The sequence below is a fragment of the Pelophylax lessonae genome (genome assembly GCF_965119305.1).
Source record: "Pelophylax lessonae genome assembly, contig: HAP1_SCAFFOLD_151, whole genome shotgun sequence".
NCBI classification, from domain to species: Eukaryota; Metazoa; Chordata; class Amphibia; order Anura; family Ranidae; genus Pelophylax; species Pelophylax lessonae.
In genome coordinates, this window is record NW_028120133.1 from 443,703 (window position 1) to 467,358 (window position 23,656).

Below are 23,656 nucleotides of genomic sequence, written 5' to 3' on the forward strand. Positions count from 1 at the left end.
TCTCTGATCATCTCTTGTATCATGTCCGCAATCTCTGAACCCATCTCTGGTATCATGTCCGCAGTCTCTGACCATCCCTAGTATCATTTCCCAGGATCTCTGGTATCATATCCGCAGTCTCTGACCATCTCTTGTATCATGTCTGCAGTCTCTGACCATCTCTTGTATCATGTCTGCAGTCTCTGACCATCTCTTGTATCATGTCCGCACAGTCTCTGACCATCTCCTGTATCATGTCTACAGTCTCTGACCGTCTCCTGTATCATGTCTACAGTCTCTGACCATCTCCTGTATCATGTCTACAGTCTCTGATCATCTCTTGTATCATGTCTGCAGTCTCTGACCGTCTCCTGTATCATGTCTACAGTCTCTGACCATCTCCTGTATCATGTCTACAGTCTCTGATCATCTCTTGTATCATGTCTGCAGTCTCTGATCATCTCTTGTATCATGTCTACAGTCTCTGATCATCTCTTGTATCATGTCTGCAGTCTCTGATCATCTCTTGTATCATGTCTGCAGTCTCTGACAATCTCTTGTATCATGTCCGCACAGTCTCTGACCATCTCCTGTATCTTGTCTGCAGTCTCTGATCATCTCTTGTATCATGTCTGCAGTCTCTGATCATCTCTTGTATCATGTCTGCAGTCTCTGACCATCTCCTGTATCATGTCTGCAGTCTCTGACAATCTCTTGTATCATGTCTGCAGTCTCTGACCATCTCTTGTATCATGTCTGCACAGTCTCTGACCATCACTTGTATCATGTTCTCACAATCTCTGACCATCTCTTGTATCATATCTGCAGTCTCTGACCATCTCTTGTATCATGTCTGCACAGTCTCTGACCATCTCTTGTATCATGTCTGCAGTCTCTGACCATCTCTTGTATCATGTCTGCACAGTCTCTGACCATCTCTTGTATCATGTCTGCACAGTCTCTGACCATCTCTTTTATCATGTTCGCACAATCTCTGACCATCTCTTGTATCATGTCTGCACTGTCTCTGACCATCACTTGTATCATGTTCGCACAGTCTCTGACCATCTCCTGTATCATGTCTGCAGTCTCTGACCATCTCTTGTATCATATCTGCAGTCTCTGACCATCTCTTGTATCATGTCTGCACAGTCTCTGACCATCTCTTGTATCATGTCTGCAGTCTCTGATCATCTCTTGTATCATGTCTGCAGTCTCTGATCATCTCTTGTATCATGTCTGCACAGTCTCTGACCATCTCTTGTATCATGTCTGCACAGTCTCTGACCATCTCTTGTATCATGTCTGCAGTCTCTGATCATCTCTTGTATCATGTCTGCAGTCTCTGATCATCTCTTGTATCATGTCTGCAGTCTCTGACAATCTCTTGTATCATGTCCGCACAGTCTCTGACCATCTCTTCTATCATTTCCGCAGTCTCTGGTATCACGTCTGCAGTCTCTGATCATCTCTTCTATCATGTCCGCACAGTCTCTGACCATCTCTTGTATGATGTCCGCACAGTCTCTGACCATCTCTTGTATGATGTCTGCAATCTATGAACCCATCTCTTGTATCATGTCCGCACAGTCTCTGACCATCTCTTGTATCATGTCTGCAGTCTCTGATAATCTCTTGTATCATGTCCGCACAGTCTCTGACCATCTCTTGTATCATGTCCGCACAGTCTCTGACCATCTCTTGTATCATGTCTGCACAGTCTCTGACCATCTCTTGTATCATGTCTGCAGTCTCTGATCATCTCTTGTATCATGTCTGCACAGTCTCTGACCATCTCTTTTATCATGTCCGCACAGTCTCTGACCATCTCTTGTATCATGTCTGCAGTCTCTGACCATCTCTTGTATCATGTCTGCAGTCTCTGATAATCTCTTGTCTCATGTCCGCACAGTCTCTGACCATCTCTTGTATCATGTCCTCAGTCTCTGACCATCTCTTGTATCATGTCCTCAGTCTCTGACCATCTCTTGTATGATGTCTGCAATCTCTGAACCCATCTCTTGTATCATGTCCGCACAGTCTCTGACCATCTCTTGTATCATGTCTGCACAGTCTCTGACCATCTCTTGTATCATGTCCGCACAGTCTCTGACCATCTCTTGTATCATGTCCGCACAGTCTCTGACCATCCCCTGTATCATGTCCGCACAGTCTCTGACCATCTCCTCTATCATGTCTGCAATCTCTGACCATCTCTTGTATCTGTTTGATGGGATCAGTCTCTGATAATCTCTTGTATCATTTTCCGCACAGTCTCTGACAATCTCTTCTATCATAGCCGCACAGTCTCTGACCATCTCTTGTATCATAGCCGCACAGTCTCTGACCATCTCTTGTATCATAGCCGCACAGTCTCTGACCATCTCTTGTATCATGTCCGCACAGTCTCTGACCATCTCTTGTATCATGTCCGCACAGTCTCTGACCATCTCTTGTATCATGTCCGCACAGTCTCTGACCATCTCTTGTATCATGTCCACACAGTCTCTGACCATCTCTTGTATCATGTCCGCACAGTCTCTGACCATCTCCTGTATCATGTCCGCACAGTCTCTGACCATCACTTGTATCATGTTCGCACAGTCTCTGACCATCTCATGTATCATGTCCACAGTCCCTGACCATCTCTTGTATCATGTCCACAGTCTCTGACCATCTCTTGTATCATGTCTGCACAGTCTCTGACCATCTCTTGTATCATGTCTGCACATTCTCTGACCATCTCTTGTATCATATCCGCACAGTCTCTGACCATCTCTTGTATCATGTCCGCACAGTCTCTGACCATGTCCTGTATCATGTCTGCTATCTCTGACCATCTCTTGTATCATGTCCGCACAGTCTCTGACCATCTCTTGTATCATGTCCTCAGTCTCTGACCATCTCTTGTATCATATCCGCACAGTCTCTGACCATCTCGTGTATCATGTCCTCAGTCTCTGACCATCTCTTGTATCATGTCCTCAGTCTCTGACCATCTCTTGTATGATGTCCGCACAGTCTCTGACCATCTCTTGTATCATGTCCGCAGTCTCTGACCATCTCTTGTATCATGTCCTCAGTCTCTGACCATCTCTTTTATCATGTCCGCACAGTCTCTGACCATCTCTTGTATCATGTCCTCAGTCTCTGACCATCTCTTGTATCATATCCGCACAGTCTCTGACCATCTCTTGTATCATGTCCTCAGTCTCTGACCATCTCTTGTATCATGTCCGCAGTCTCTGACCATCTCTTGTATCATGTCTGCACAGTCTCTGACCATCTCTTGTATCATGTCCGCACAGTCTCTGACCATCTCCTGTATCATGTCTGCACAGTCTCTGACCATCTCTTGTATCATGTCCGCACAGTCTCTGACCATCTCTTGTATCATGTCCGCACAGTCTCTGACCATCTCTTGTATCATGTCCGCACAGTCTCTGACCATCTCTTGTATCATGTCCGCACAGTCTCTGACCATCTCTTGTATCATGTCCGCACAGTCTCTGACCATCTCTTGTATCATGTCCTCAGTCTCTGACCATCTCTTGTATCATATCCGCACAGTCTCTGACCATCTCGTGTATCATGTCCTCAGTCTCTGACCATCTCTTGTATCATGTCCTCAGTCTCTGACCATCTCTTGTATGATGTCCGCACAGTCTCTGACCATCTCTTGTATCATGTCCGCAGTCTCTGACCATCTCTTGTATCATGTCCTCAGTCTCTGACCATCTCTTTTATCATGTCCGCACAGTCTCTGACCATCTCTTGTATCATGTCCTCAGTCTCTGACCATCTCTTGTATCATATCCGCACAGTCTCTGACCATCTCTTGTATCATGTCCTCAGTCTCTGACCATCTCTTGTATCATGTCTGCAGTCTCTGACCATCTCTTGTATCATGTCCGCACAGTCTCTGACCATCTCCTGTATCATGTCCGCACAGTCTCTGACCATCTCCTGTATCATGTCCGCAGTCTCTGACCATCTCCTGTATCATGTCCGCACAGTCTCTGACCATCTCATGTATCATGTCTGCAGTCTCTGACCATCTCCTGTATCATGTCTGCAGTCTCTGACCATCTCCTGTATCATGTCTGCAGTCTCTGACCATCTCCTGTATCATGTCTGCAGTCTCTGACCATCTCCTGTATCATGTCTGCAATCTCTGATCATCTCTTGTATCATGTCCGCAATCTCTGAACCCATCTCTGGTATCATGTCCGCAGTCTCTGACCATCCCTAGTATCATTTCCCAGGATCTCTGGTATCATATCCGCAGTCTCTGACCATCTCTTGTATCATGTCTGCAGTCTCTGACCATCTCTTGTATCATGTCTGCAGTCTCTGACCATCTCTTGTATCATGTCCGCACAGTCTCTGACCATCTCCTGTATCATGTCTACAGTCTCTGACCGTCTCCTGTATCATGTCTACAGTCTCTGACCATCTCCTGTATCATGTCTACAGTCTCTGATCATCTCTTGTATCATGTCTGCAGTCTCTGACAATCTCTTGTATCATGTCTGCAGTCTCTGACCGTCTCCTGTATCATGTCTACAGTCTCTGACCATCTCCTGTATCATGTCTACAGTCTCTGATCATCTCTTGTATCATGTCTGCAGTCTCTGATCATCTCTTGTATCATGTCTACAGTCTCTGATCATCTCTTGTATCATGTCTGCAGTCTCTGATCATCTCTTGTATCATGTCTGCAGTCTCTGACAATCTCTTGTATCACGTCTGCAGTCTCTGACAATCTCTTGTATCATGTCCGCACAGTCTCTGACCATCTCCTGTATCTTGTCTGCAGTCTCTGATCATCTCTTGTATCATGTCTGCAGTCTCTGATCATCTCTTGTATCATGTCTGCAGTCTCTGACCATCTCCTGTATCATGTCTGCAGTCTCTGACAATCTCTTGTATCATGTCTGCAGTCTCTGACCATCTCTTGTATCATGTCTGCACAGTCTCTGACCATCACTTGTATCATGTTCTCACAATCTCTGACCATCTCTTGTATCATATCTGCAGTCTCTGACCATCTCTTGTATCATGTCTGCACAGTCTCTGACCATCTCTTGTATCATGTCTGCAGTCTCTGACCATCTCTTGTATCATGTCTGCACAGTCTCTGACCATCTCTTGTATCATGTCTGCACAGTCTCTGACCATCTCTTTTATCATGTTCGCACAATCTCTGACCATCTCTTGTATCATGTCTGCACTGTCTCTGACCATCACTTGTATCATGTTCGCACAGTCTCTGACCATCTCCTGTATCATGTCTGCAGTCTCTGACCATCTCTTGTATCATATCTGCAGTCTCTGACCATCTCTTGTATCATGTCTGCACAGTCTCTGACCATCTCTTGTATCATGTCTGCAGTCTCTGATCATCTCTTGTATCATGTCTGCAGTCTCTGATCATCTCTTGTATCATGTCTGCACAGTCTCTGACCATCTCTTGTATCATGTCTGCACAGTCTCTGACCATCTCTTGTATCATGTCTGCAGTCTCTGATCATCTCTTGTATCATATCTGCAGTCTCTGATCATCTCTTGTATCATGTCTGCAGTCTCTGACAATCTCTTCTATCATTTCCGCAGTCTCTGGTATCACGTCTGCAGTCTCTGATCATCTCTTCTATCATGTCCGCACAGTCTCTGACCATCTCTTGTATGATGTCCGCACAGTCTCTGACCATCTCTTGTATGATGTCTGCAATCTATGAACCCATCTCTTGTATCATGTCCGCACAGTCTCTGACCATCTCTTGTATCATGTCTGCAGTCTCTGATAATCTCTTGTATCATGTCCGCACAGTCTCTGACCATCTCTTGTATCATGTCCGCACAGTCTCTGACCATCTCTTGTATCATGTCCGCACAGTCTCTGACCATCTCTTGTATCATGTCTGCAGTCTCTGATCATCTCTTGTATCATGTCTGCACAGTCTCTGACCATCTCTTGTATCATGTCCGCACAGTCTCTGACCATCTCTTGTATCATGTCTGCACAGTCTCTGACCATCTCTTGTATCATGTCTGCAGTCTCTGATCATCTCTTGTATCATGTCTGCACAGTCTCTGACCATCTCTTTTATCATGTCCGCACAGTCTCTGACCATCTCTTGTATCATGTCTGCAGTCTCTGACCATCTCTTGTATCATGTCTGCAGTCTCTGATAATCTCTTGTCTCATGTCCGCACAGTCTCTGACCATCTCTTGTATCATGTCCTCAGTCTCTGACCATCTCTTGTATCATGTCCTCAGTCTCTGACCATCTCTTGTATGATGTCTGCAATCTCTGAACCCATCTCTTGTATCATGTCCGCACAGTCTCTGACCATCTCTTGTATCATGTCTGCACAGTCTCTGACCATCTCTTGTATCATGTCCACACAGTCTCTGACCATCTCTTGTATCATGTCCGCACAGTCTCTGACCATCTCCTCTATCATGTCTGCAATCTCTGACCATCTCTTGTATCTGTTTGATGGGATCAGTCTCTGATAATCTCTTGTATCATTTTCCGCACAGTCTCTGACAATCTCTTCTATCATAGCCGCACAGTCTCTGACCATCTCTTGTATCATAGCCGCACAGTCTCTGACCATCTCTTGTATCATAGCCGCACAGTCTCTGACCATCTCTTGTATCATGTCCGCACAGTCTCTGACCATCTCTTGTATCATGTCCGCACAGTCTCTGACCATCTCTTGTATCATGTCCGCACAGTCTCTGACCATCTCTTGTATCATGTCCACACAGTCTCTGACCATCTCTTGTATCATGTCCGCACAGTCTCTGACCATCTCCTGTATCATGTCCGCACAGTCTCTGACCATCACTTGTATCATGTTCGCACAGTCTCTGACCATCTCTTGTATCATGTCCGCACAGTCTCTGACCATCTCTTGTATCATGTCCGCACAGTCTCTGACCATCCCCTGTATCATGTCCGCACAGTCTCTGACCATCTCCTCTATCATGTCTGCAATCTCTGACCATCTCTTGTATCTGTTTGATGGGATCAGTCTCTGATAATCTCTTGTATCATTTTCCGCACAGTCTCTGACAATCTCTTCTATCATAGCCGCACAGTCTCTGACCATCTCTTGTATCATAGCCGCACAGTCTCTGACCATCTCTTGTATCATAGCCGCACAGTCTCTGACCATCTCTTGTATCATGTCCGCACAGTCTCTGACCATCTCTTGTATCATGTCCGCACAGTCTCTGACCATCTCTTGTATCATGTCCGCACAGTCTCTGACCATCTCTTGTATCATGTCCACACAGTCTCTGACCATCTCTTGTATCATGTCCGCACAGTCTCTGACCATCTCCTGTATCATGTCCGCACAGTCTCTGACCATCACTTGTATCATGTTCGCACAGTCTCTGACCATCTCTTGTATCATGTCCACAGTCCCTGACCATCTCTTGTATCATGTCCACAGTCTCTGACCATCTCTTGTATCATGTCTGCACAGTCTCTGACCATCTCTTGTATCATGTCTGCACATTCTCTGACCATCTCTTGTATCATATCCGCACAGTCTCTGACCATCTCTTGTATCATGTCCGCACAGTCTCTGACCATGTCCTGTATCATGTCTGCTATCTCTGACCATCTCTTGTATCATGTCCGCACAGTCTCTGACCATCTCTTGTATCATGTCCTCAGTCTCTGACCATCTCCTGTATCATGTCTGCAATCTCTGATCATCTCTTGTATCATGTCCGCAATCTCTGAACCCATCTCTGGTATCATGTCCGCAGTCTCTGACCATCCCTAGTATCATTTCCCAGGATCTCTGGTATCATATCCGCAGTCTCTGACCATCTCTTGTATCATGTCTGCAGTCTCTGACCATCTCTTGTATCATGTCTGCAGTCTCTGACCATCTCTTGTATCATGTCCGCACAGTCTCTGACCATCTCCTGTATCATGTCTACAGTCTCTGACCGTCTCCTGTATCATGTCTACAGTCTCTGACCATCTCCTGTATCATGTCTACAGTCTCTGATCATCTCTTGTATCATGTCTGCAGTCTCTGACAATCTCTTGTATCATGTCTGCAGTCTCTGACCGTCTCCTGTATCATGTCTACAGTCTCTGACCATCTCCTGTATCATGTCTACAGTCTCTGATCATCTCTTGTATCATGTCTGCAGTCTCTGATCATCTCTTGTATCATGTCTACAGTCTCTGATCATCTCTTGTATCATGTCTGCAGTCTCTGATCATCTCTTGTATCATGTCTGCAGTCTCTGACAATCTCTTGTATCACGTCTGCAGTCTCTGACAATCTCTTGTATCATGTCCGCACAGTCTCTGACCATCTCCTGTATCTTGTCTGCAGTCTCTGATCATCTCTTGTATCATGTCTGCAGTCTCTGATCATCTCTTGTATCATGTCTGCAGTCTCTGACCATCTCCTGTATCATGTCTGCAGTCTCTGACAATCTCTTGTATCATGTCTGCAGTCTCTGACCATCTCTTGTATCATGTCTGCACAGTCTCTGACCATCACTTGTATCATGTTCTCACAATCTCTGACCATCTCTTGTATCATATCTGCAGTCTCTGACCATCTCTTGTATCATGTCTGCACAGTCTCTGACCATCTCTTGTATCATGTCTGCAGTCTCTGACCATCTCTTGTATCATGTCTGCACAGTCTCTGACCATCTCTTGTATCATGTCTGCACAGTCTCTGACCATCTCTTTTATCATGTTCGCACAATCTCTGACCATCTCTTGTATCATGTCTGCACTGTCTCTGACCATCACTTGTATCATGTTCGCACAGTCTCTGACCATCTCCTGTATCATGTCTGCAGTCTCTGACCATCTCTTGTATCATATCTGCAGTCTCTGACCATCTCTTGTATCATGTCTGCACAGTCTCTGACCATCTCTTGTATCATGTCTGCAGTCTCTGATCATCTCTTGTATCATGTCTGCAGTCTCTGATCATCTCTTGTATCATGTCTGCACAGTCTCTGACCATCTCTTGTATCATGTCTGCACAGTCTCTGACCATCTCTTGTATCATGTCTGCAGTCTCTGATCATCTCTTGTATCATATCTGCAGTCTCTGATCATCTCTTGTATCATGTCTGCAGTCTCTGACAATCTCTTGTATCATGTCCGCACAGTCTCTGACCATCTCTTCTATCATTTCCGCAGTCTCTGGTATCACGTCTGCAGTCTCTGATCATCTCTTCTATCATGTCCGCACAGTCTCTGACCATCTCTTGTATGATGTCCGCACAGTCTCTGACCATCTCTTGTATGATGTCTGCAATCTATGAACCCATCTCTTGTATCATGTCCGCACAGTCTCTGACCATCTCTTGTATCATGTCTGCAGTCTCTGATAATCTCTTGTATCATGTCCGCACAGTCTCTGACCATCTCTTGTATCATGTCCGCACAGTCTCTGACCATCTCTTGTATCATGTCTGCACAGTCTCTGACCATCTCTTGTATCATGTCTGCAGTCTCTGATCATCTCTTGTATCATGTCTGCACAGTCTCTGACCATCTCTTTTATCATGTCCGCACAGTCTCTGACCATCTCTTGTATCATGTCTGCAGTCTCTGACCATCTCTTGTATCATGTCTGCAGTCTCTGATAATCTCTTGTCTCATGTCCGCACAGTCTCTGACCATCTCTTGTATCATGTCCTCAGTCTCTGACCATCTCTTGTATCATGTCCTCAGTCTCTGACCATCTCTTGTATGATGTCTGCAATCTCTGAACCCATCTCTTGTATCATGTCCGCACAGTCTCTGACCATCTCTTGTATCATGTCTGCACAGTCTCTGACCATCTCTTGTATCATGTCCGCACAGTCTCTGACCATCTCTTGTATCATGTCCGCACAGTCTCTGACCATCTCCTCTATCATGTCTGCAATCTCTGACCATCTCTTGTATCTGTTTGATGGGATCAGTCTCTGATAATCTCTTGTATCATTTTCCGCACAGTCTCTGACAATCTCTTCTATCATAGCCGCACAGTCTCTGACCATCTCTTGTATCATAGCCGCACAGTCTCTGACCATCTCTTGTATCATAGCCGCACAGTCTCTGACCATCTCTTGTATCATGTCCGCACAGTCTCTGACCATCTCTTGTATCATGTCCGCACAGTCTCTGACCATCTCTTGTATCATGTCCGCACAGTCTCTGACCATCTCTTGTATCATGTCCACACAGTCTCTGACCATCTCTTGTATCATGTCCGCACAGTCTCTGACCATCTCCTGTATCATGTCCGCACAGTCTCTGACCATCACTTGTATCATGTTCGCACAGTCTCTGACCATCTCTTGTATCATGTCCGCACAGTCTCTGACCATCTCTTGTATCATGTCCGCACAGTCTCTGACCATCCCCTGTATCATGTCCGCACAGTCTCTGACCATCTCCTCTATCATGTCTGCAATCTCTGACCATCTCTTGTATCTGTTTGATGGGATCAGTCTCTGATAATCTCTTGTATCATTTTCCGCACAGTCTCTGACAATCTCTTCTATCATAGCCGCACAGTCTCTGACCATCTCTTGTATCATAGCCGCACAGTCTCTGACCATCTCTTGTGTCATAGCCGCACAGTCTCTGACCATCTCTTGTATCATGTCCGCACAGTCTCTGACCATCTCTTGTATCATGTCCGCACAGTCTCTGACCATCTCTTGTATCATGTCCGCACAGTCTCTGACCATCTCTTGTATCATGTCCACACAGTCTCTGACCATCTCTTGTATCATGTCCGCACAGTCTCTGACCATCTCCTGTATCATGTCCGCACAGTCTCTGACCATCACTTGTATCATGTTCGCACAGTCTCTGACCATCTCTTGTATCATGTCCACAGTCCCTGACCATCTCTTGTATCATGTCCACAGTCTCTGACCATCTCTTGTATCATGTCTGCACAGTCTCTGACCATCTCTTGTATCATGTCTGCACATTCTCTGACCATCTCTTGTATCATATCCGCACAGTCTCTGACCATCTCTTGTATCATGTCCGCACAGTCTCTGACCATGTCCTGTATCATGTCTGCTATCTCTGACCATCTCTTGTATCATGTCCGCACAGTCTCTGACCATCTCTTGTATCATGTCCTCAGTCTCTGACCATCTCTTGTATCATATCCGCACAGTCTCTGACCATCTCGTGTATCATGTCCTCAGTCTCTGACCATCTCTTGTATCATGTCCTCAGTCTCTGACCATCTCTTGTATGATGTCCGCACAGTCTCTGACCATCTCTTGTATCATGTCCGCAGTCTCTGACCATCTCTTGTATCATGTCCTCAGTCTCTGACCATCTCTTGTATCATGTCCGCACAGTCTCTGACCATCTCTTGTATCATGTCCTCAGTCTCTGACCATCTCTTGTATCATATCCGCACAGTCTCTGACCATCTCTTGTATCATGTCCTCAGTCTCTGACCATCTCTTGTATCATGTCCGCAGTCTCTGACCATCTCTTGTATCATGTCTGCACAGTCTCTGACCATCTCTTGTATCATGTCCGCACAGTCTCTGACCATCTCCTGTATCATGTCTGCACAGTCTCTGACCATCTCTTGTATCATGTCCGCACAGTCTCTGACCATCTCTTGTATCATGTCCGCACAGTCTCTGACCATCTCTTGTATCATGTCCGCACAGTCTCTGACCATCTCTTGTATCATGTCCACACAGTCTCTGACCATCTCTTGTATCATGTCCGCACAGTCTCTGACCATCTCTTGTATCATGTCCTCAGTCTCTGACCATCTCTTGTATCATGTCCGCAGTCTCTGACCATCTCTTGTATCATGTCCGCACAGTCTCTGACCATCTCCTGTATCATGTCTGCACAGTCTCTGACCATCTCTTGTATCATGTCCGCACAGTCTCTGACCATCTCTTGTATCATGTCCGCACAGTCTCTGACCATCTCTTGTATCATGTCCGCACAGTCTCTGACCATCTCTTGTATCATGTCCGCACAGTCTCTGACCATCTCTTGTATCATGTCCGCACAGTCTCTGACCATCTCTTGTATCATGTCCGCACAGTCTCTGACCATCTCTTGTATCATGTCCGCACAGTCTCTGACCATCTCTTGTATCATGTCCTCAGTCTCTGACCATCTCTTGTATCATGTCCGCACAGTCTCTGACCATCTCTTGTATCATGTCCGCACAGTCTCTGACCATCTCTTGTATCATGTCCGCACAGTCTCTGACCATCTCCTGTATCTGTTTGATGGGATCTGCCTGGGGGGATGGTATTTGGAGTATCTTTATCTGCTGATTGTTAAACGTTCTGCCATACACATATTGCTATTGTGATGTAGGATCTGCGCCGGCTCTCCCTCCATCCCTCTTTCTTTCCTTCTCTCTCCTTCCCTCCCTATCTCTCTCTTTTTCTTTCTTTCTCCCTCCCTTCATCCCTCTTTCACCTCAGACTCTATTTAACCACACCCCCTTTAGGGTAGGATGTTTTTTAGGACCCCTTTGCCTGCCAATAGCCCTCCTGGACCAAGATTGGTGTTTTCCAATCCAAACACGTCAGATGTCACCAGGTTAGGAGAGCGCCCTCTCTGGTTACATCTAAGCGGTATCCGGGCCCGCCATCCACCGGAGTATCTGTGACCGGGACCCTGGCAGTGGATCAGAGCTTCTACCGATATTCCCCATTTACTGCTATATAGGGGTATATTGCTTCATAGGCACCACAAACTCTGGGGGACTACAGAGCCCAGCACACCTATTCATCTACAGCCGGGGGTTACCCCAGGAGTTGTCTGACACTTTATCAGAAGGTTTTATTGGAATTATCGTGTTGTGGCTTCAGATATTTTATCCATAGTGCAAGCGCTGTCCCAACATTTCTTATTTGTAGAATCACCCCTTCAGGGTCAGAGCATTTACCCGGTTGCAAGTATGACCTTTGTGACCTGATAGTTCCACCACTGTCTCACCTCCACCGATCTCCCACCCAGGGCTCACCGCCACCGATCTCACACACACAGGGCTCCCCTCCACCGATCTCACACACACAGGGCTCACCTCCACCGATCTCCCACCCAGGGCTCACCGCCACCGATCTCACACACACAGGGTTCACCTCCACCGATCTCACACACACAGGGCTCACCTCCACCGATCTCCCACCCAGGGCTCCCCTCCACCGATCTCACACACAGGGCTCCCCTCCACCGATCTCCCACACACACAGGGCTCCCCTCCACCGATCTCACACACAGGGCTCCCCTCCACCGATCTCACACACAGGGCTCCCCTCCACCGATCTCACACACAGGGCTCCCCTCCACCGATCTCCCACACACAGGGCTCATCTCCACCGATCTCACACACACAGGGCTCCCCTCCACCGATCTCACACACACAGGGCTCCCCTCCACCGATCTCACACACACAGGGCTCCCCTCCACCGATCTCCCACACAGGGCTCCCCTCCACCGATCTCACACACACAGGGCTCCCCTCCACCGATCTCACACACAGGGCTCCCCTCCACCGATCTCACACACAGGGCTCCCCTCCACCGATCTCACACACAGGGCTCCCCTCCACCGATCTCCCACACACAGGGCTCATCTCCACCGATCTCACACACACAGGGCTCCCCTCCACCGATCTCACACACACAGGGCTCCCCTCCACCGATCTCACACACACAGGGCTCCCCTCCACCGATCTCCCACACAGGGCTCCCCTCCACCGATCTCACACACACAGGGCTCACCTCCACCGATCTCACACACAGGGCACCCCTCCACCGATCTCACACACAGGGCTCCCCTCCACCGATCTCACACACACAGGGCTCACCTCCACCGATCTCCCACACACAGGGCTCACCTCCACCGATCTCCCACACACAGGGCTCATCTCCACCGATCTCCCACACACACAGGGCTCACCTCCACCGATCTCCCACACACACAGGACTCACCTCCACCGATCTCACACACACAGGACTCACCTCCACCGATCTCCCACACACAGGGCTCACCTCCACCGATCTCACACACACAGGGCTCACCTCCACCGATCTCACACACACAGGGCTCACCTCCACCGATCTCACACACACAGGACTCACCTCCACCGATCTCCCACCCAGGGCTCACCGCCACCAATCTCACACACAGGGCTCACCTCCACCGATCTCACACACACAGGACTCACCTCCACCGATCTCACACACACAGGGCTCCCCTCCACCGATCTCCCACCCAGGGCTCACCGCCACCAATCTCACACACAGGGCTCACCTCCACCGATCTCACACACAGGGCTCACCTCCACCGATCTCACACACACAGGACTCACCTCCACCGATCTCACACACACAGGGCTCACCTCCACCGATCTCACACACACAGGGCTCACCTCCACCGATCTCACACACACAGGGTTCACCTCCACCGATCTCACACACACAGGGCTCACCTCCACCGATCTCACACACAGGGCTCACCTCCACCGATCTCCCACACACAGGGCTCACCTCCACCGATCTCACACACAGGGCTCACCTCCACCGATCTCACACACACAGGACTCCCCTCCACCGATCTCACACACACAGGGCTCCCCTCCACCGATCTCACACACACAGGGCTCCCCTCCACCGATCTCACACACACAGGGCTCACCTCCACCGATCTCACACACACAGGGCTCACCTCCACCGATCTCACACAGAGGGCTCACCTCCACCGATCTCCCACACACAGGGCTCACCTCCACCGATCTCCCACACACACAGGGCTCACCTCCACCGATCTCCCACACAGGGCTCACCTCCACTGATCTCACACACACACAGGGCTCACCTCCACCGATCTCACACACACAGGGCTCACCTCCACTGATCTCCCACACACAGGGCTCACCTCCACCGATCTCACACACAGGGCTCACCTCCACCGATCTCCCACACACACAGGGCTCACCTCCACCGATCTCCCACACAGGGCTCACCTCCACTGATCTCACACACACACAGGGCTCACCTCCACCGATCTCACACACAGGGCTCACCTCCACCGATCTCCCACACAGGGCTCACCTCCACCGATCTCCCACACAGGGCTCACCTCCACCGATCTCACACACAGGGCTCACCTCCACCGATCTCACACACAGGGCTCACCTCCACCGATCTCACACACACAGGGCTCACCTCCACCGATCTCACACACACAGGGTTCACCTCCACCGATCTCACACACACAGGGCTCACCTCCACCGATCTCACACACAGGGCTCACCTCCACCGATCTCCCACACACAGGGCTCACCTCCACCGATCTCACACACAGGGCTCACCTCCACCGATCTCACACACACAGGACTCCCCTCCACCGATCTCACACACACAGGGCTCCCCTCCACCGATCTCACACACACAGGGCTCCCCTCCACCGATCTCACACACACAGGGCTCACCTCCACCGATCTCACACACACAGGGCTCACCTCCACCGATCTCACACAGAGGGCTCACCTCCACCAATCTCCCACACACAGGGCTCACCTCCACCGATCTCACACACACAGGGCTCACCTCCACCGATCTCCCACACACACAGGGCTCACCTCCACCGATCTCCCACACAGGGCTCACCTCCACTGATCTCACACACACACAGGGCTCACCTCCACCGATCTCACACACACAGGGCTCACCTCCACCGATCTCACACACAGGGCTCACCTCCACCGATCTCCCACACAGGGCTCACCTCCACCGATCTCCCACACAGGGCTCACCTCCACCGATCTCACACACAGGGCTCACCTCCACCGATCTCACACACAGGGCTCACCTCCACCGATCTCACACACACAGGGCTCACCTCCACCGATCTCACACACACAGGGCTCACCTCCACCGATCTCACACACACAGGGCTCACCTCCACCGATCTCACACACACAGGGCTCACCTCCACCGATCTCACACACACAGGACTCACCTCCACCGATCTCACACACACAGGGCTCACCTCCACCGATCTCACACACACAGGGCTCACCTCCACCGATCTCACACACAGGGCTCACCTCCACCGATCTCCCACACAGGGCTCACCTCCATCCATCTCACACACAGGGCTCATCTCCACCGATCTCACACACACAGGACTCACCTCCACCGATCTCACACACACAGGACTCACCTCCACCGATCTCCCACACACACAGGGCTCACCTCCACCGATCTCACACACAGGGCTCACCTCCACCGATCTCCCACACAGGGCTCACCTCCACCGATCTCCCACACACACAGGACTCACCTCCACCGATCTCACACACACAGGGCTCACCTCCACCGATCTCCCACACACACAGGGCTCACCTCCACCGATCTCCCACACACACAGGGCTCACCTCCACCGATCTCCCACACACACAGGACTCACCTCCACCGATCTCACACACACAGGGCTCACCTCCACCGATCTCCCACACAGGGCTCACCTCCACCGATCTCCCACACAGGGCTCACCTCCACCGATCTCCCACACAGGGCTCACCTCCACCGATCTCCCACACAGGGCTCACCTCCACCGATCTCACACACACAGGGCTCACCTTCACCGATCTCACACACAGGGCTCACCTCCACCGATCTCACACACACAGGGCTCACCTCCACCGATCTCCCACACACACAGGGCTCACCTCCACCGATCTCCCACACAGGGCTCACCTCCACCGATCTCCCACACACAGGGCTCCCCTCCACCGATCTCCCACACACAGAGCTCACCTCCACCGATCTCACACACAGGGCTCACCTCCACCGATCTCACACACAGGGCTCACCTCCACCGATCTCACACACAGGGCTCACCTCCACCGATCTCACACACACAGGGCTCACCTCCACCGATCTCTCACACACACAGGGCTCACCTCCACCGATCTCTCACACACACAGGGCTCACCTCCACCGATCTCCCACACACACAGAGCTCACCTCCACCGATCTCCCACACACACAGGGCTCACCTCCACCGATCTCCCACACAGGGCTCACCTCCACTGATCTCCCACACACACAGGGTTCACCTCCACCAATCTCACACACAGGGCTCACCTCCACCGATCTCACACACAGGACTCACCTCCACCGATCTCTCACACACACAGGACTCACCTCCACCGATCTCCCACACACACAGGGTTCACCTCCACCGATCTCACACACAGGACTCACCTCCACCGATCTCTCACACACACAGGACTCACCTCCACCGATCTCTCACACACACAGGGTTCACCTCCACCGATCTCACACACAGGGCTCACCTCCACCGATCTCACACACAGGGCTCACCTCCACCGATCTCACACACAGGGCTCACCTCCACCGATCTCCCACACAGGACTCACCTCCACCGATCTCACACACACAGGGCTCACCTCCACCGATCTCCCACACACACAGGGCTCACCTCCACCGATCTCCCACACACACAGGGCTCACCTCCACCGATCTCCCACACACACAGGACTCACCTCCACCGATCTCACACACACAGGGCTCACCTCCACCGATCTCCCACACAGGGCTCACCTCCACCGATCTCCCACACAGGGCTCACCTCCACCGATCTCCCACACAGGGCTCACCTCCACCGATCTCCCACACAGGGCTCACCTCCACCGATCTCCCACACAGGGCTCACCTCCACCGATCTCACACACACAGGGCTCACCTTCACCGATCTCACACACAGGGCTCACCTCCACCGATCTCACACACACAGGGCTCACCTCCACCGATCTCCCACACACACAGGGCTCACCTCCACCGATCTCCCACACAGGGCTCACCTCCACCGATCTCCCACACACAGGGCTCCCCTCCACCGATCTCCCACACACAGAGCTCACCTCCACCGATCTCACACACAGGGCTCACCTCCACCGATCTCACACACAGGGCTCACCTCCACCGATCTCACACACACAGGGCTCACCTCCACCGATCTCTCACACACACAGGGCTCACCTCCACCGATCTCTCACACACACAGGGCTCACCTCCACCGATCTCCCACACACACAGAGCTCACCTCCACCGATCTCCCACACACACAGGGCTCACCTCCACCGATCTCCCACACAGGGCTCACCTCCACTGATCTCCCACACACACAGGGTTCACCTCCACCAATCTCACACACAGGGCTCACCTCCACCGATCTCACACACAGGACTCACCTCCACCGATCTCTCACACACACAGGACTCACCTCCACCGATCTCCCACACACACAGGGTTCACCTCCACCGATCTCACACACAGGACTCACCTCCACCGATCTCTCACACACACAGGACTCACCTCCACCGATCTCTCACACACACAGGGTTCACCTCCACCGATCTCACACACAGGGCTCACCTCCACCGATCTCACACACAGGGCTCACCTCCACCGATTTCCCACACACAGGGCTCACCTCCACCGATCTCCCACACACAGGGCTCACCTCCACCGATCTCACACACAGGGCTCACCTCCACCGATCTCACACACAGGGCTCACCTCCACCGATTTCCCACACACAGGGCTCACCTCCACTGATCTCCCACACAGGGCTCACCTCCAAAAACTAAACAGCCCAAACCAAATGTTTTCCCATGGGGCAGTTGTTCTTTAATGTACAACATACTATTATTGTGTAACCAATACCATCCAAATAATTCTTACTTTCATTTCCCAAAGTTATCCGTCTACAAGGAGACCTGTATAGATCAAATGAGGATGGAGGAGGACCGGAGTCACATGACTGAGAAGATACTAAACCTCACCCTGGAGATCATCTACCTGCTGACCGGAGAGGTGAGGGGGATTCTGGAAGGTCACATGACATCACTCTTATCTCTATTAATAATACACAGACCTGACTGGAGAGGTGAGGAGGATTCTGGGATTCTAACATGATAATCCTATTGGTTCCTCAATACAGAGATTTCCTCTGGTGAAGTCAGGTGATCATATGACCATCACAGTGCCTCCATGTGACTCCCTAAAACCTGAGAGACACAACATGGAGAAGATTCTAGAAGTCACCAAGAAGATGATGGAGCTGCTGACAGGAGAGGTGAGCGGTGCTGGGAATTCTGGGACATTATCCAGTAACAGACAAGGGATGTGTCTGGATGGTGACTGTATCATTGTGTGTGTCAGGTTCCTATAAGGTGTCAGGATGTCACTGTCTATTTCTCCATGGAGGAGTGGGAGTATTTAGAAGGACACAAGGATCTCTACAAGGACGTCATGATGGAGAATCAGCCGCCCCTCACATCACCGGGTAAGAGGAGACTTTATTGTAAAGGAGAGAGCAGTACGGAGGCTCCACCTAGATCCCCCATCATCTGATAAACACATAGAAACAATGTATTCAGTCAGTGTGTGTGTTTCCTACAGATGGATCCAGTAATGGGAACCCACCAGAGAGATGTCCCCGTCCTCTGTATTCCCGAGATTCCACACAGGAAGGTCACACCATCCCTCACCATCATCAGGTAGAGGATTGACTTTATTGTCAGTTCTGATTTATACACAGCTTTTTTTCAATTAATGTTTTATTATATATTCAGAGTGGAATCCTCGGGGATTATAATATTGTTATTAAAGAAGAGTATAAAGAGGAGGATGAGGAGTATGGAGTGATGGAGGAGTTTTCAGAAGGACACAAGGATATGATGGAGCCACCTAATACCAGGAACCCACCAGAGAGATGTCCCCGTCCTCTGTATTCCCGGGATTCCACACAGGAACATCACACCATCCCTCACTGTTACAAGGTTGGTGGGACGGAGCATCCAGAACATGGACTTGTGTAGAAAATGTGTGGATTTTTTATGTGATGTCACAATAATAAAGCTTATATTTTACAGATGTTATTCTCTCTCATTTTCTTGATTTAGAGTGGAGATCCAATCGATATAGAATTTGAGGTTAAAGCAGAAGAAGAAGAGAGGTATGTGAGGGATGATCAGCAGTCTATGGAGGAGGATGGAATAACGGGGACATTTATAGAGGAGGACACTCCTACAGAGATCAGCACAGGTGGGTCATTAACACTAAATCCATTCCTCCACCCATACTGCTCACTGATTGGTCCAGAGTAGGGCGGGGACTGGGTGATATCAGCCTGTAATCCCCTGGTCACTTTCCTGAGCTGTGTTCCCCATCCTGTATTCCTGTATTTCTCTCGGATAATCTTCCTTCTCTGTGCTGCAGACACAATTTATGTCTCTAGACTGGATTTATGGAGATTCTGGGGTTCAGCTGGCAGTAAGATGTTGATGTTCACCATAGACGTGGCTCAGCCTAGACCCCTGGGGTATAAACGTTGTCTTCTGCCCCATGCCCGGGTGTAGCAAGATCTGACAGAACAATTCTCCCAGGGTTCCTTGCTCTGTTATTTGCTGGCTGTGCCGGGTGGAGGGATATGTCTGTATAGTCTCACACCCAAGTCACTGAGTGCAGTCTCAGGAGATGGGAGGCAGCGGTGTGGGACCTCTGCAACTTGTCTCATGTGAACATTTAATCTTCCACTGATTACTGAATACCAATATTATGAGTCCTGAGCACTATGTACTCTATGTTGTACATTACGTACTCCTGACCCCTGCACTATATACTCTGTTGTACATTATATACTCCCAACCCCTGCACTATATACTCTGTTGTACATTATAAACTCCCAACCCCTGCACTATATACTCTGTTGTACATTATATACTCCCAACCCCTGCACTATATACTCTGTTGTACATTATAAACTCCCAACCCCTGCACTATATACTCTGTTGTACATTATATACTCCTGACCCCTGCACTATATACTCTATGTTGTATATTACATACTCCTGACCCCTGCACTATATACTCTATGTTGTACATTACATACTCCTGACTTCTGCTCTCTCCCCTCTACCCACTGCTATATATACACATAATATGGATTCTCTTTTGTTACGCCCATTTCCTACCAGCTGGACATTTTATATCTGATGATTTGATTGGAGGACAGACTTTTACATGGTGATAATAATGTGATAACATCCTCCAACTTTGGAACCTTAAAACAGAAAGTAATAATGAGGGAGGAGTCAGTAACCCAATGATGGAGGTCTTCAGGATCAGTCCAGTCTTCATCTTGGTTGTTCTCCCCCCATCCTCACTCTCTGACCTCTGGTGGGGCTCAGCCCTGCTGTTATTCATGACTAAATCATGGAGTAAATAAGGAAGTGCGGGACTTATTGTGTTGGGAAGATGGCAATGAGTGATAGAGGGGGAGGGGACACTCGTCCTATAATCCCCTCATCACTGTCACTCCTATAAAAGACAGTTCTCGTTGTTTCCTCACTCTCTGACTAAGGTCCATGAATAAAGAAATGAACTGGAAGGAGATCAGAGGACCCATTTACTAGTTACCTTGAGGGGGGAATTGTAAGATCCTCAGAGACAAAGCTGTCTGATGTGGGCGGAGTCCTGGTTTAGGGGAACCAATCTGCTGATGTCTAGTAATAATCTTTGTATTTCTATTTTAGTAGATGGACGGGAGATGAGGAAAACCTCAGAGGATTGTCTCACTTTGTCTCCAGACTGTAAAGTAGAAGATGAGGACATCACACAGTATAGTCCAGGAGAAAACCCGGCTACCTCAAATGTCCATCCGGCACCACACAGTGTAGATGGACCATCGTATTCCTCTTATCCTGAGGAACCTCAGACTGTGAGGGACAGTGCCGGACCATCGTATTCCTCTTATCCTGAGGAACCTCAGACTGTGAGGGACAGTGCCGGACCATCGTATTCCTCTTATCCTGAGGAACCTCAGACTGTGAGGGACGGTGCCGTGCTTCCAACAGATAAGAGCTTTTCCTGTGCTGAGTGCGGGAAGTGTTTCCGTTTTAAATGCAGTCTTAATGTGCATAAAAGGTCTCACACAGGAGAGAAGCCACATTCTTGCCCTGAGTGCGGGAAATGTTTTTCACAAAAGTCTGATCTTTTCAAACATCAGAAGACTCACACAGGAGAGAAGCCGTATTCCTGTTCTGAGTGTGGGAAATGTTTTAGAAGAAAATCAGAAGTTGCCGACCATGAGAGGTGTCACACAGGGGAGAAGCCGTATCCCTGTGACGAGTGTGGGAAGTGGTTCCGTGTTCGCTCCACACTTAGGGTGCATAAAAGATCTCACACAGGTGAGAAGCCACATTCCTGTCCTGAGTGTGGGAAATGTTTTTCACAGAAGGCCAATCTTGAAAAGCATCAGAGATTTCACACAGGGGAGAAGCCATTTTCCTGTCCTGTGTGCGGGAAGTGTTTTTCGGAAAAGTCCAGACGTAATATTCATCAGAGATTGCACACAGGTTAGAAGTTGCATTCCGGTCCTAGGTGTGGGAAAGGTTTTTTTTTTATGAAAATCAGAACTTATCACACATCAGATGTGTCACACAGGGAAAAAGTCATACTCCTTTTTCAAGTGCGGAAAATGTTTTGTACTAAAAACTGTACTTCTTACACATTAAAGTCTCACAAGGGGGGGAAAAACTGTATGTCTGTCCTGAGTGCAGGAAAAGTTTCTAGTCAAAATCAGAACTTCACACCTATCAGAGATCTCACACGGGGGAGAAGCCGTATTCCTGTCCTGAGTGGGGGAAATGTTTTTCACAGAAGTCCGATCTTTACACACATCAGAGATCTCACACAGGGGAGAAGCTGTATTCCTGTCCTGAGTGTGGGAAATGTTTTTCACAGAAGTCCAGTCTTTACAGACATCAGAGATCTCACACGGGGGAGAAGCCGTATTCCTGTTCTGAGTGAGGGAATTGTTCCTCACTGAAGTCCTGTCTTCCTGTACATCAGGGATCCCACACAACCCTGGAGGTGTATTAGTGCCTTGAGTGCGGGAAAGGTCTTCTTATATGAATGTTAGTGGACATGTGGGAAAGAAGCACACCCTGATATACACCTCAGATATACTCCATGGCTGATCTTCATCATGTAAGAAACACTTCATAAGGAGATCAGAGATCACCAGAGACATGGATGTCCCGTGTTGGCCATTGATAGCAGGAGAAAAATAAAAATGGAGTCCGTACCTCTCATTGGCTGAGTACATTTTGTGGTGTAACCTTTCACAAACACAAAAATAGTTGAATGAATATGAGCAGCATTTACCCAGCTGTGATGGGTTTTGGCCGTATTTTATTTCCTATGAACATTGACTCCATCTAGTGGCCATAATGTCACCTATTGTCCTTCATCAGGTATGGCTTCATACCTAACCTGAGATCATACTCTTATGGGTACATTAGACTGTGAAGAACACAAGTCAATAACACCAACCATTGATTTCATATGAAAATACCACATTTGGGCTTTAACCACTTAAGCCCCGGAAGATTTGGCTGCTCAAAGACCAGGGCCGATTTTGCGATTCAGCACTGCGTGACTTTAATGGGCAATTGTGAGGTCGTGCGACGCTGTACCCAAATGAAAATGACGTCCTTTTTATCCACGAACAGAGCTTTCTTTTGGTGGTATTTGCTCACCTCTGCAATTTTTTTATTTTTT

The 23,656-nt window shown here is 49.2% G+C and overlaps 1 protein-coding gene across 1 annotated transcript in view; it reads left to right on the forward strand.

Annotated features, from left to right (window-relative positions):
* Nucleotides 1-22,984, forward strand: part of LOC309543514 (uncharacterized protein) — a 78,943-nt gene extending 55,959 nt beyond the window's left edge. The window contains exons 12-19 of the mRNA XM_082275989.1: nt 18,824-18,904; nt 19,032-19,166; nt 19,253-19,376; nt 19,493-19,590; nt 19,666-19,872; nt 19,996-20,137; nt 21,628-22,186; nt 22,696-22,984. Of these exons, the coding sequence (XP_082132115.1) occupies nt 18,824-18,904; nt 19,032-19,166; nt 19,253-19,376; nt 19,493-19,590; nt 19,666-19,872; nt 19,996-20,137; nt 21,628-22,186; nt 22,696-22,903 (1,554 nt within the window). The 3' untranslated portion in view covers nt 22,904-22,984. The remainder of the gene's footprint in view (nt 1-18,823; nt 18,905-19,031; nt 19,167-19,252; nt 19,377-19,492; nt 19,591-19,665; nt 19,873-19,995; nt 20,138-21,627; nt 22,187-22,695) is intronic.
* Nucleotides 22,985-23,656: the final 672 nt, after the last annotated feature.